The sequence below is a fragment of the Malaclemys terrapin genome, chromosome 4 (assembly GCF_027887155.1).
Source record: "Malaclemys terrapin pileata isolate rMalTer1 chromosome 4, rMalTer1.hap1, whole genome shotgun sequence".
Taxonomy (NCBI): domain Eukaryota; kingdom Metazoa; phylum Chordata; order Testudines; family Emydidae; genus Malaclemys; species Malaclemys terrapin.
Genome location: NC_071508.1, coordinates 23,718,749 through 23,732,611, shown reverse-complemented (window position 1 = coordinate 23,732,611; position 13,863 = coordinate 23,718,749). Strand labels below are relative to the sequence as shown.

General features: G+C 43.2%; 1 protein-coding gene across 6 annotated transcripts in view; it reads left to right on the top strand.

Annotated features, from left to right (window-relative positions):
* The window catches only part of KCTD20 (potassium channel tetramerization domain containing 20), a 44,371-nt gene extending 33,805 nt beyond the window's left edge, over positions 1–10,566 (top strand). For all 6 annotated transcript variants that reach the window (XM_054027023.1, XM_054027019.1, XM_054027018.1 and 3 more), the window contains 6 exons: positions 1,049–1,325; positions 2,121–2,223; positions 2,671–2,791; positions 5,142–5,339; positions 7,227–7,337; positions 7,634–10,566. In XM_054027023.1, the coding sequence (XP_053882998.1) occupies positions 1,099–1,325; positions 2,121–2,223; positions 2,671–2,791; positions 5,142–5,339; positions 7,227–7,337; positions 7,634–7,926 (1,053 nt within the window). In that variant the 5' untranslated portion in view covers positions 1,049–1,098 and the 3' untranslated portion in view covers positions 7,927–10,566. The remainder of the gene's footprint in view (positions 1–1,048; positions 1,326–2,120; positions 2,224–2,670; positions 2,792–5,141; positions 5,340–7,226; positions 7,338–7,633) is intronic.
* The last annotated feature ends 3,297 nt before the right edge of the window (positions 10,567–13,863 follow it).

Genomic DNA, 13,863 nt, shown 5'->3' with positions numbered 1-13,863 from the left:
TATTTATACCCAAATGTCTGAGCTCTAATTAAATTAAATTAATGGAGATATCCTATCTCCGAGAACTGGAAGGGACCTTGAAAGGTCATCGAGTCCAGCCCCCTGCCTTCACTAGCAGGACCAAGTACTGATTTTGCCCCAGATCCCTCAGTGGCCCCCCTCAAGGATTGAACTCACAACCCTGGGTTTAGCAGGCCAATGCTCAAACCACTGAGCTATCCCCCAATCAATAAATAATAATGATTTATTGCTTCAGTAAAACCCTTATTAAATGACGGCTGTGTCTCCGAAAGGAAATAACATATATGTATTTAATATCTCAGCTTAGAAGCAGCTCTCAATTAAAACCAGACTTATTCTATACCATTCTTATAGAAGCCACTCTCGTTTCAAACCTGCCCTTGCAGGGCTGGGCCAGGGTCATGGAGGATTACTTGGAAGCAATGGTACGACAGCCCTTTTACACGCCACAAAATTATAACATTTATATCCAGTTTAAACCCCACATCCATTGAGAGGGCCCCTGTAATTGCAGAGTTCACAACAGCTGGCCTTGTTTAGTTCGCTAGACCTTTACCACACATACCACAGGAGAAGGTAATTAAATGAAACCAGCACAAGAGGCTGCTCAGAAATAAGAGTATGATTCTGCTCCATTTTCAGTCCTTTGAGCGGTTGCTTAAGACAGGTATCAGTGTATTTTCTCTCAGCCTCATTTTAATCTTCAGGCTCCCATTTTATCCACTTAAAGATCCACGTTAAGCGGAGTTCCCTAGAACTGTAGGGAAGTTTGCATCTGAATCTAGATCAGACGTCAGGCCCTCTGTAGCATGAAGATGTAGTATGGTGTGACATAATATAATGTCCTGCAAAATGCTATTCCATATATTGACATCCCTTTTCAACTCCAAGTGTTGATGTCAGTCAGCAGCTCTTCCTTCTTGCATGACCCAAAGCTTTTCTATTTAATTGTTGGGTTTTAATATTAACTGTGCTTATCCAGCAAATAGTGTTTCATTCTCACAATATTTGTTTGTGTTGGGTTTAGATACGGAATTCAGATACACTTCTCGCCCAGCAACTCCCCAATTCAGTAACATGCTACCCACCCCTGAAGATACAACTGGCACTAATCCCAAAGCTGGGAGTAAAAGACATCTAGACCATTTTATTGCTCAAGAACGAAATGGAAGCAGCGCTATGGGCTCCACCAGTAGTTCACAATCCTCCCAGGCCCCAGAGAAAGTGACTCTTGTTGTAGATGGCACTCGATTTGTGGTGAATCCGCAGATTTTCACTGCTCATCCTGACACCATGCTGGGAAGGTAGGTGATTTCAATAACTTTAAAGATGTTTAAAATGGGACAAACGCTTTCCAAAAGCGACTAGAACGTGAGATCTCAGCTCTCATAAGCTAAGCGGGATCAGACTGGTTCAGCACTTGGCTGGGAGACCTTCTAGATTAGAGCCAGCAAGAGGGAAATTGATGATTCAGTAGGTAGTGCTCCCGCCTCTGAGTCAGTACTGAATCAGCAGTGAGTATTGCAGTAGGAAACACTCCACTGGCTCACTTCAGCCTCTGCCTTTCTGCTATTTGTCATGTCTTTCACTCCTCCCCAGTCCTGCCGTGAGTAATTCAGGGGCTTAGTCCCCCAACTGTCCCAGGAGCCTCCTGGAGATCCCTTCCAAACCCGTATAACATATTTTATTATGCAGATAAGTGACCTGATCGTAAACTCACTATCTTGATTACTTACTACTAGCCAAGTATATATACTCATTGCCACTTCACCATCCTTTTTCCATCTCAAGCTGGACCTCAGTGGGAGGGCATTGGTAGCCAAGAAGCATTTATCTGACCCAAGGTTGAATGCCGGCTTTCACAGAACAGAGACTGCTACTTCTTCCATACAGTGGAATGGTTCAGTTATGGACACAGAACTCTGCTACAGCAGGGCCTGTTTGAGATCAAATCTCTTAAAGTCGCAATAAAATAAAGCATTGAATTTGGGCCTCCAGCTATAATAGAAGTGTTTTGGATTGTTTTTAATGCCAGTGCACCATCTGGTCCACATTATGAATGTATTAAATATATTTGTATATGTGTTTTTATCTTTCAGAATGTTTGGAGCAGGTAGAGAATATAATTTCACTCGGCCAAATGAAAAGGGAGAATATGAAATTGCAGAAGGAATTAGCTCCACTGTATTTCACACAGTGCTGGTGAGGGCACATTTTTAGCTATGAAAACTGTTGTTCATCATGTTTGCAAAGCTGTGCTTCCTTCAAAGCAGCCGCATGCCCTTTCAAATTTACGTTCCCGAACTATTTTACATTCGGATTATAAATCTTAATCTTTTCTTTCTTACGTGGCTCAATCTGCCATCTCGGAACTTGTGTTGCCACTTCTTTTCCCTCCCTTTATACCATTTCAGTTTCTGAGCTCTGCCCTCAGTCACCCCATTATTAATTGCATGAATAATTCCTCTGTTACACAGCAAAGCTGCTTTCTTTTCTTTTTTCTTTTTTTTTTTTTTTTGCTAGCTAACACAGTTGTCCGTGACTGTCTGCCAGCAGAATGATAAGTTAATTAACAACAATATTTCAGGTTAGCCTGAGATTTTTTTTAAAAAAGAAACATCATCTTCCTCCTTAACAATTTATTTACAGGATTATTACAAAACTGGAATCATTAACTGCCCCGATGGAATTTCTATCCCTGATCTCAGAGATACGTGCGATTACCTCTGTATCAACTTTGATTTCAACACAATCAAATGTCAAGACCTAAGTAAGTACAGGGGAGAGAAAATTAGCTAGAAGTTAGGGCTTGATCCTACAAGGTGCTGAGCACTTCGGCCCCAATCCAGCAAAGCATTTAATCGTGTGATTTACTTTAAGCACTTTTGTCCCATTGACTCCGGTGGCACTACTCATGTGCTAAAAACTAAGCATGTGCTTAAGAGCTTTGTTGGACTAGGGCCAGAGTGCTCCGCATCTTGCAAGATCCAAGTTCTTGCTCTTCACTTTGTGTGGGATTGCAAATAATTGCAAGAATGTAAATACTGGAGGGCTATTGCTGGAAATGATGCTGTGATGAGGCAATATTTTTGTGACCCGGGTGTGGGCCTCAGTTTCCCTTATGCATTGCATCATTAGTGAGAGGAGGACTGTTCGCTCTCAGAGCACGCTGAGACATCTGTATGAATGAAGCCTAGCTGTCTGAGCCTGAATGAGTCATTGAAAGGACTGGCTGACGCTGACCCCATATCTATGGTAAATCTGAGAAGACAATAGCAAATCCAATCACCAGGACATTGACCCCTAGGCCACGTCTACACAAGCGAGTTTACAGCAGCACGGCTGTGCCGCTGTAAGATCGCTCGTGTAGCCGCTGTAAGCCGACAGGAGAGAGCTCTATAAACCTTGAGCAACCTAAATTTTGCCAGCATACGTAGCCATGACTCTCGTAACCAAGGGCTCAGAGGCAGGTGGATTTCCCTACCTCCCAGCAGGGAAACAGGGCAAACTTCCTCAGCTTGGGAACAAAGGACTGGGAAGATGTGAGGTGGGGATAAGAGTGGGCTGCTGGAAGGGGTCTGGGCTCTCACCTGAGACGTCACAAAGGAGGTCGAACTAAGGGCTTGTCTACAGCAGCACTTTAGTGTAGACTCTACCTACGCCGAGGGGCCGGGTTTTCCTGTTGGCGTTGGTAAGCCACCTTCCCAGGAGGCGGTAGTTAGGTCAACGGACGAATCCTGCTGTCGACCTAGCGTTGTCTACACTGGGTGTTAGGTCAGCTTAATTGTGCTGCTCAGGGGGGTGGATTTTTCACACCCCTCACTGATGTAGCTGGGTCAACCTAACATTTAGTGTAGACCAGGCCTCAGAGAGTCTCAGAGCTTGAATAATGGAGTTCACTACAGCTTGGCTGAGCTCTGGGCTAACCAGAATGGGCAATGCTTTAACCTTCAGGTCTTTGTGGTAACCTAAAGACTTCCTGTGCTGTGTTCCAAACCCGACTGTTGGGTGTCACTGCAAATGCTTGGTGAGGTGCATTAATCCCTGAAGAGCATACAAGTCTCTGCCAGGCATCTGTCTCTGCTGGACTTGCTGTGAAACAGGAGTGCTGGTGCCCTAGAGGTTCAGTCTAAGGCGGCGGTTGAGATAGCATGACCTACCCTGTGCAGGAAGAGTGAGACCCCTTGGGGTCTGGCAGGCACACTGAAGGGCTTAATCCTACAGACTGTTCGAAACCTGGGGTGCCTACCACTGATCCTGTGGATCTGTGACAATGCATACATTTAAATTCACTAAGAATTCATGATAATCTATTATTCATTCTCTATTATGATTTTACTATATTGATTGGGTCTTGGCTCTTTTTTAAAAAAAAATCATTCCTTGTAATGGCCCTAAAATTTAAATCAACTTTGTATTCTATTTTTGCTGTTGCCAGCATTGTGATCTGGAAAGTGGACTAGAGATACTGTTCGTATGAATGTATGTTTTTAAGGGGGTTGTCAAATGTTCCCAGGGCCTTGGGATGGGTACTCGTTTGTTGTAGATATAACTATCAATAAAGCATAGGGTTGGGATGTATGTTACATAAAATGGTGAAATGGTACCGTGGTTAAAGGGATTGGGATTTATGGGCTCTCCTAGTGACTATGTGTGGACAAGCCATTGAGTCCACGCTTGGGTGCCTAAATCTATCTACAGGTACATAAATAAGTGGCCTGAGTAAACACAGCTGCCATTGACGTTAGAGATCTGTGCATGCTCAGCACCTCTGAAGATCAGGCCACCTTTATTTAGGGGCCTAATTATAAATTTACAGTAGGAGCCTTGTTTTTGAAACATTTGGCCTTGATTTTTTTTTTCTACCCCCAGTTTCCCATCTGTAAAATGGGAACAACACTTTCCTTACTGGGAGGTTATGAGGCTTTATTCATTAATGTTTATAAAGTGCTTTGAGATCATCAGATTGAGTGCTACAGAAAGGCAAGTGGTGGTGGTGGTTTTAAAGCCATCTTACGGAGTCATATCCCCAGAAATGTGTGTTCTAGTTCAGTTTGGTATAAAACACCATGGCAGATCAGTAATGCTTACTTATTTGTACTTGATTTGTCTCCTTTTAGGTGCGTTGTTGCATGAACTCTCTAATGATGGAGCTCACAAGCAGTTTGATACCTACCTGGAAGAGCTTATTCTGCCCATAATGGTGGGCAGTGCCAGGAAAGGAGAACGTGAATGCCACATTGTAGTATTAACAGATGAAGACACAGTGGACTGGGACGAAGACCATCCACCTCCAATGGGAGAGGAATACTCACAAAGTAAGAACTGAGAATTGTTTTTTAAAACCATTTGTTGAATGAGGTGACAGATAACCAGTCACTGGCCGCTTTCTCAGAAGCTCTATTTGATCCTGGGCAAGGACGTTTCCTTCTATTGAAAAGACGATATTGGCTTGATTTTCAGAGGTCCTGAGCACCTGTATCTCCCACTGGAGTTGTGTGTCTGGTCAACACTTGGGAAGATCAGACCCTAGCTGTTTATTTCAGAATGCCTGATTCACATCAATATCAGATTTAACACAATAAAATAACTTTGATTAAATTGTTATATAACACATCAGATTTAACAAATTATTCTGTTGAGATTTCATTAGTGGGGGAACAGTTTACCATAGAGTGAGAGATTTCATCAAAAACTTGTAAAAATATTTATTTTAAAGCACAATTGTCCCATTAATATCAGCATGGCTAAGTGTTTAGTGACAACAGGGTCAGGTAGCACGTTTCTGTATAAGCCATATGTCAGATCTTGATTCCAACCTTTTGCTGTCAGTATCTGTAGGAAAGCAGAATAACCGAATGAAGCTTGGTTGTTTGGCTCTGCCATTAGATTTCTGGCTTCAAACAGAGACTTTCATATTGGAGCAAACCTTAAAGAGAACATTTATAGAAAATAATATTATTTCCTCTACTTTTGTCAGTGGACCCAATCATGTATCCTTCCTTCACTTAAGATTCATATTGATATTAATGGGAGCTTTGACTGCAGGATTGCTCTCATAAATATTGGTGTGGGAATAAGTGTGTCCTTTCTTACTAGCTTGTCTTCTCCTTGTAGGTGCTAAGGGCCTTCCCACCTCCTAGGATCAGGCCTCTTCTACTTAATCCTACAGAAAACAATCTTGTTTCTGTGACATTATAGCCTGATAGAAGGGAGCCGGCAGTGTGGTCTCAGGTTTAGAATAATGACTTGAGAACAAAGAGCAGATGAGTTGCAATGTAGAAAAGAGAAATAATCTGCTTGATAAGAATAACATTCTAGTCAGCAATACTAAGGAAGGGTAATTATAAGGTAAATGGATCCAAGTTTAAAGGAAGCTATTGTGTAGCTGACCATTTTCCCTAGCGTGGGGACAAAGTCCCTCTTTAGTAATGGAAGTTGCATCGTCCTTGCTTGAGATAACATTTTAATCAAACAAAGGCACAAAACATTCATATTTCCCATGTGCAGTTTCCTGGATAGAGCAGACAGACCAGATTTGTTCCGTTTACCAACACTAAAAACTGGCAAATGATCAGTGATGTCCAACACCCTATAGTTACAGGGAGAGAGCAGCTGCCAACCAACCATGTTTGAAGATGCGATGGGTTGTTGTTTTTGCTTGAGACACACTGCACCCTGATGCAAGAAGATGCTACTTACAGAAAAGTCTTGGGGACAGATTCACTAGAGAAGATGCAATATTCACTGGGTTTGGAAAATGAATATAACAAACAATGAGAGGATAGAACTAGTGAAAAGATAAGACAACACACACACACACACACTCACTAACTTGCATCCTTTTCTTAATTTGCATTTCCTGTAAAAACTCCTTCTGCACCTTCCCCCCAAAGAGTGAGTTGTATTCGTTTTACCCAGCCACTGAATGGTAGATTGGTGCAAGTTACATGAATTTACCACTTAGCTGTTTCCAGACCCATTTTTACCCACCCACATCACCAAGGAATTTGGGCTCTTCTGGTGCCTGATGATAGGTATTAAAAGTAGTTCTGAAACACCAAGGCTGACTTTTCCAGCACCCAGACTGCGAAGCGCTGCCCACAGGCATCACAGGATAAATATCCCAGCCCATACCAATTATGCCAAATGCTAGGTGGAGATGCATGTCTTGTAGTGACTAATGAATCATTTTGTTTCTCAAGTTCTTTACAGTTCCAAGCTGTACAGATTCTTCAAGTACATCGAGAACCGTGATGTTGCAAAAACTGTCTTAAAGGAGCGTGGGCTGAAAAATATTCGAATTGGCATTGAAGGTAAATTTTATTTGCTAAACAACAACAGAAACCTTAAATAAAAAGGGAGAACAATTGGTTTGGACACCAACACCACTACTGCCAGAATCTGAAGCTCTGTACTATAGTCCTAGTTCATTTTTACAGGGTCTAAATGTGGAATGAGAGCACTTTTCCACCTAGTGCTAGAGGTGTTGTCCCAGCTCTACCCAGTATTCTTGCCGGCCATAACTTGTTCTTTAGGGTTCCTTTTGTTTGAGCAGTGCTGTGATGCATGCAAGGGGTGGATTGAAACTGACGGGCTGATTGTGCTTCAGGTTATCCCACATGTAAAGAGAAGGTCAAGAGGAGACCCGGAGGCCGGTCAGAAGTTATATACAACTATGTGCAACGGCCGTTCATCCAGATGTCTTGGGAAAAGGAAGAAGGAAAGAGCCGTCACGTCGACTTCCAGTGTGTTAGAAGCAAATCTCTAACAAACCTGGTGGCAGTAGGCGAGGATGTTTCAGAAGACCAGGAACTTCTGATGCATCATCCACCCCAGGTAGACGAACTCGATAGATTAAATGCACCATTCTCACAAATGGCTCCTAACAATCTTCCGGATTAGTACAGACTAAGGGGTCTGCGGCTTTCCTGTGTTGGGAAATTTCTCAGCAGCGTTTCATCCCAGGACATGGGACACGCTCTCTTGCAAGGTGTTTTATCCTTGTAGTCGCTCTTATTATAGTGGAATATTTCAAGCATGTTAATAATGAGCTCTGGTCCCTAAATCTAACAGTGCAATTGCAAGCACAGTCTCCTCGAGAAGGAAGGGATGGAAGCTCTTCGCAGCCGGAGGCTTTGAGATTTCCCCAGGTGCCTGTGCCCACATGGATTGGTGGTGGTTGAGCTTTACCTGAACCTGTGAAAGAACAGAAGTGTTTTAAAAAAAATTATTGTTCAGCGTGAGAAGGGGAATTCCATGAATATTAGCATCAAGAGAGAATTGTATTGTAGGCGTTTGCCTTTGTTTTAACGATAATCACTCAGTTACAAAGGGACCAACCAGCACCGCGAGACAGATTCCACTTTTCCCTCCAAGCGCAGATGTGACACCGTTGTGTCAGTAAAATCCCAGGAGTGAAGGAATCTGTCTGCACCACCAGTAGGCTTTGCATCCAGCATGTATACTGCTGTACTCTAGAAAGGTGGAGCTGGTTTAACAAGGAGCATTCGGCTGGTCACAGGCCCGTGCTCCTTTACAGTTCTGTGCATGTCAGAATCACCTCTTTTTATTAAGGACAAGGTTGTGCTGTTGAGCTTAACCAGAGTAGAAAGTGGTGTGGAATGAAAACAAATCTAGATGATAATTTACCAAATAAAGCGGTCTGACTTAGCCTGTTAAATGTGTGAAGCTCCTTTAGTGATGGCTCCATAGCTGAAGAATCACCGTTTCTTGCTGCACATGCATGCTAAGCCAGAGTCTCTCAGCACAGCCATGCAAACTGAATTTACCTTGGCAGAACCTGGAGGTAGTTTTGTCTTCCTCTTTTATAATTGCTGCAGCTATTGGTTCAAAATTCCCATTGGCTTCAATAGGGGCACCCCACGCACATCCGCTTGCAGAATTTGGGCTGCTGGGCAGATTTCAAGGCAAACTCCTTCCTTCCAGTTTGCAACTGATTTGGGTAATTTTATTCTGTCAAACAGGCAAAAGATAGAGGGGGGCGAATTTTAGCAGCATTTTATATATACACAGTAAGCACAGCTTTGTAAGGAAGTAAATCTACAGCTGAGAGAAAATATTTCCTGCTTCTCCTGACTTGGCATGTGCGCTAAAGGCCCAGTTCAGACTGGATACAGGAACATACTAGCCATGACCATGTTCAAACATGGTTGCAGCCAGTCCAGTCTGAAGTCCTAATTTTTTTTAAAAGGTGCAAATGTTCAGTTCTCCCCCTCCAAATAACTACACCTGCAGGTAATTGTGGTTGAAACTCATACCACTTACACATCTGCCTGCCTACAAAAACAGAGCCCAGTTCCTTAAAATCAGCCCCTAAAATACATATCCACTTTTAGCATTGCTTCTTTTCTCTTCTCCCCCAAAAAGCAAAGCATTTTTCCAAGCATATTTTCCCTCTGTTTGCAGATTGTAAACTAGACTCTCTTGCTGCTAAAGGTATATTTGTGTATTTTTTTCTCCCCATATTTATCTTGATAATATTAAGCATAAATTGTCTTATGAATTTACAAACGCTGCTTTAATTTAAAAAGGGACAAATACTTGCTGATGTGTATCTAGTTCCTATTTGTATCTGTGAGCCCAGGTTCCCATATTTGCAGTGGCGCTTTCTTGGCCTCAAAAGAACAGCAAACAGATTTCCTCTCCTTACAAGTGCCTAAGGGAAGGAGATTTTCAAAACTGCCTACTGAAAGTCACTAGGCTGTGTGCTCCTAAATCCCTTTAGGTGCTTTTGAAAAGCTCCTCCTAACTCTTTAGGGCAGGACAGAAAAGTGTCCTTAACCATTTGCTGGCAGGTCAATAGACATTTTATGCAATCACTTTCTACTGTTGTTAGTTTTAATTTCTGTTAAATACTGGAAGACTTTACATGGCATGTGAAAAAAAATCTGCTTCCTGGAAGGCCCGATAGAGCCCTTTCCTCAGGTTGGAGGGAGTACTCACCAGTGAGATTCCAGGGCTTGCAGTTTGGCCTTATGGGTTGTATGTTGTCTGTCTATTTCTGCACCACCTTCAGTTTTAAGTAAACTAGATATAGTGAATAGCTGGTCTGGAATTTGAGTTTACATATTTCTGTACACACACACAGTGCCCTCAAATCCCCTTGTCTGCATTGGAGTATCGGGGCTGAGCCCTGGGCACCTGAACACCTTTCATAAGGTCAGACCCTTTTAGATTCAGTGGGTGTTGAGGGCCCTCAGCACTTCATACAATCCGGTCCTAGTGTGTTAGGAGTATGGAATACAGCTAATTAAAGGGTTTACATAAAACCATTCTGTTCACCCACAATTGTGTCGTTTACCAGATCCGGTTTTGGAGCTAATTAAATATTTAGAATGTTCTAAAGTGAATTCCACTGGAACAGTTTTAAACTAAGTAAATGGTGACATTGACTGTCACCAAGCGTTCAGGTACAAGAGCAACTCGTTTCTTACGTTTTATATTTGGTTCAGTGTTACTCATGGTGTTTACAGGATCCTGCAGTTTTAAGATTTCTTTTCTGTAATAAAGTGTTATAATTTACATGCAGCCTCTGTTGTCTCTAGTAAGCAGAAAGGGAATTTTGAATGACCGAGCTGTCCATCAAGCCTGGAGCTTTCCTGAGTCCCTCGAACAGAACTGTCAGGAGAAAGCACATCCTTTCGCTCCTTAAGATCCCGCTCACCCTTTATACAGCCCTGAAGAGACCCCCCCATTTTCCTCTGCTTTATCCTCAGAGCCCCATGTTGTAACCACTGTTGTCCTAGCCAAGGAAGATTGAATGAACTTATGGAGCCTGTCAGTGGAAGGCCTTAGCCCAGGGTAGGCAACCTATGGCATGTGTGCCTAAGGCAGCACACAAGCTGATTTTCAGTGGCACTCACCCTGAAGCTTCTTAAACATTTTAAAAACCTTATTTACTTTACATACAATAGTTTAGTTATATATTATAGACTTCTAGAAAGAGACCTTCTAAAAATGTTAAGATGTATTACTGGCAGGCGAAACCTTACATTAGAGTGAATAAATGAAGACTCGGCACACCACCTCTGAAAGGTTGCTGACCCCTGCCTTAGCCTGTGTGGGTAACAGGAGGGGACCTTCCTTTGCTCCAGGGGCTAAGCTGCCCTTGCCCTTCTCAAGAGCTGGGACCCAGGAACTGAACTTTGTCCGCCATGCAGCACTTACCCTTAGCAGCCAATCATTACTGCTAGGTCACATCTGTTTAAAGAGAGTTTCCCAGGCTAAGCTCTCAAGGGGCAGGGTTTGAGAGTCTTTTCAAAGACAGGCCAGGATTGTCACTGAGTAGTGATGAAATCTCATCCTTCCCTGGCAGATTGAAGGGCTCGGACAGCTAGTGAAATTCAACTTCCGATTTTGGGATTAATGCCGTTGGTTCATCTAGCACAAACGTTTGCAGGTGTCAGGCACCTTTAAATCTCTCGTGCAATTGTAGGCTCAGTTGGCTATAACAAGTTACACAGTAAGATGCTAATGCACCAGCTTTAAACGTCAACTCATTTAATGCTGGTATAAGTGGTGGCTAAGATTTTCAGAAAGGGCTAGTGATCTTGGGGCTCTCAGTTCTTGGGGGCCCACCATGACAACTTAAAGGGACCTGATTTTCAGAGTGTAGGTCAGAATAGCCCGAGCCTGGCCTAAATTTGAACGCTGACTCAAGTTTCACAGCAGGCATGGTCGTTCCATAAAGAACTGTACCTAACACCCCACAATCCAAGCAGCCCCCACACTGCGGCTCAGTTCCAACTGTACATACAACAGGGAGTGAAATAAAGGAGTGGCGCTCAGATGGTCTGACCCACTAAAGGAAAAAAAACTGAACTCCTGCGTGCTTTCCCTCTGCCATTTAAATGCCGTACACCCTTTTTTCCTAGCCCTAAGTGCCTTCCTGGGGATGTGGCAAAGTCTAATAAACAAGAACTGCAGTTCTGATTGCCCTTGACCCTCCAGCCCTAGCATCCTATAACAGGTGCAGCTCCTTCCCTATGCATACAGCAAGGGTTAAGTTCACATGCAAAAGGTCATCTCTGCACACATTTCAGGGGTTACCACTGAGCCATGTGATAATTTACTTAGAATAGACGGTATAGGCTCCATACTGGGATCAACTCCCCATTGTGCTAGACCCTATACACACAACAGAGATGGCCCCTTACACAAAGCGCTTGCAGAGTATGAGAGCAGTGAGTTGTCTAACCATCGCCAAGTGTTTTGTAGGTGTCGTGCCAGCCTGTGGTTACCACCAAAAAGTTTTAAAATACTACCAGATCTAGACAGGTCGCACCACTCAATATGGCTACAGCTGTTCTGTTGCTGTAAGTGTAGCCTGGGGAAAAAAAATAAGGTTACTGCAGAATCTGGAAGGGGAGTTATTACAATGGATTATGACAGATTTTACTCACCCTTCAGTAGTCATTATTCCTGGTTTTGGTCAGTGCTGTTGGCTGCCTCTTGTGTACAAGACTAACTATTTGGCATAATCATCAGCCATTGAATGCCTCTGGCTGGGTACGGTGGAGGCTAGCACTAAAGGCTGTTGGCTGGGTGGGGAAGCTTGAACAATGCTGGGAAGGCTCAGGGTTCTTCATCTTCATGAGCAATAATTTCTGTCAGTGTAAAACAAAAGCCCCATGAGTTTCATAAATACAGCCCGCACTAATCTGATTCATTGAATTTTCTTTTTAATTTGGGACAGGCGGGGGGAGGAAATGTATGTTCATTCATTCCTAAGAATGCCTTAGAACTTAAGATGAAACCAGGACCAGCTTCTGACTCAAACCTGGAGCTACAAAAGGCTATCTGAACAGTCCTTGTTTCTATGGCATCTTCTAGTGGAGGATCTCAAAGTACATTGAGTGAGCTCCCAGCCCTGCATAGGGGCAGGTATCAGCCCACTGGAAGAGACAGTGGATTGGGAGGCAGGTGACCTGAATTCCATCCATGCTCTGACATGGTGGGTGATCTTAGGCAGTCAAAGACAGGCCCATTTATAGGTTCCTAGGCTGAAGAGCTAGCAGCTGCTTATCAAGTTGATGGCAATTATGGAAGCTTCCATAAAGAAGCAAGAGTCACAGCTAGTCTGCCTCAAGGGAACTTCTGAAAAAAAAAGTTAGTTTAATTTTACCACTCGGGAATATCAATAAGTGGCAAGGTGGCCTGGGTAAGAGACTGACATTACTGCTATCCCCTGACAAATGCCACCAGGTTTCTGGGACTAGGAGTGATTTGTACAAACAGACAAATGTGGCCCTGAAGCCATCTTTAATTAGATCCAGTAAGAGCAGAGAATACCCATCATCATTTAGTAATCACTCTGCATCTAAGCTGGCCCTCATGGTCTAAGAAGGTATTTTAAAGTCCTAGATCATTTGTAAAAAAAATTAAAAGAACATAAAGCACAATTTTAAGTTAAATCCAGTAACCATCCACCCATCTACTGCATTCTAGCTTATTGCAACTTGATCTGGGGTTAAGGCATTTGTAAACAGAGCTTTAGGAATCCCAAAACCTATTAAGTGGAGTTATAGATGTAAGTGATGATCAGATATTGGCCCAGGGCTGTGTGCTTTGGCAAGTCTGATCCTGTGCTCAAAAGCAGACTGGATAAAAACATTATGTGTTGGGGTCTGAACTACCAGCTGGCTGTGGCATGCCACAGTGTGGTAGGAAATGAGTCTAATCTTCACTCACACCACCAAAGCCGCCATCATGTCATCCCTCACCCCTTGTAAAATAGTGAGCCATTTATTCTCCTATTCCTGTCTCCACACAGCACTCCCGCCTCCCTAAATGTAACCCTCTTTTTACCAAACCACTTCT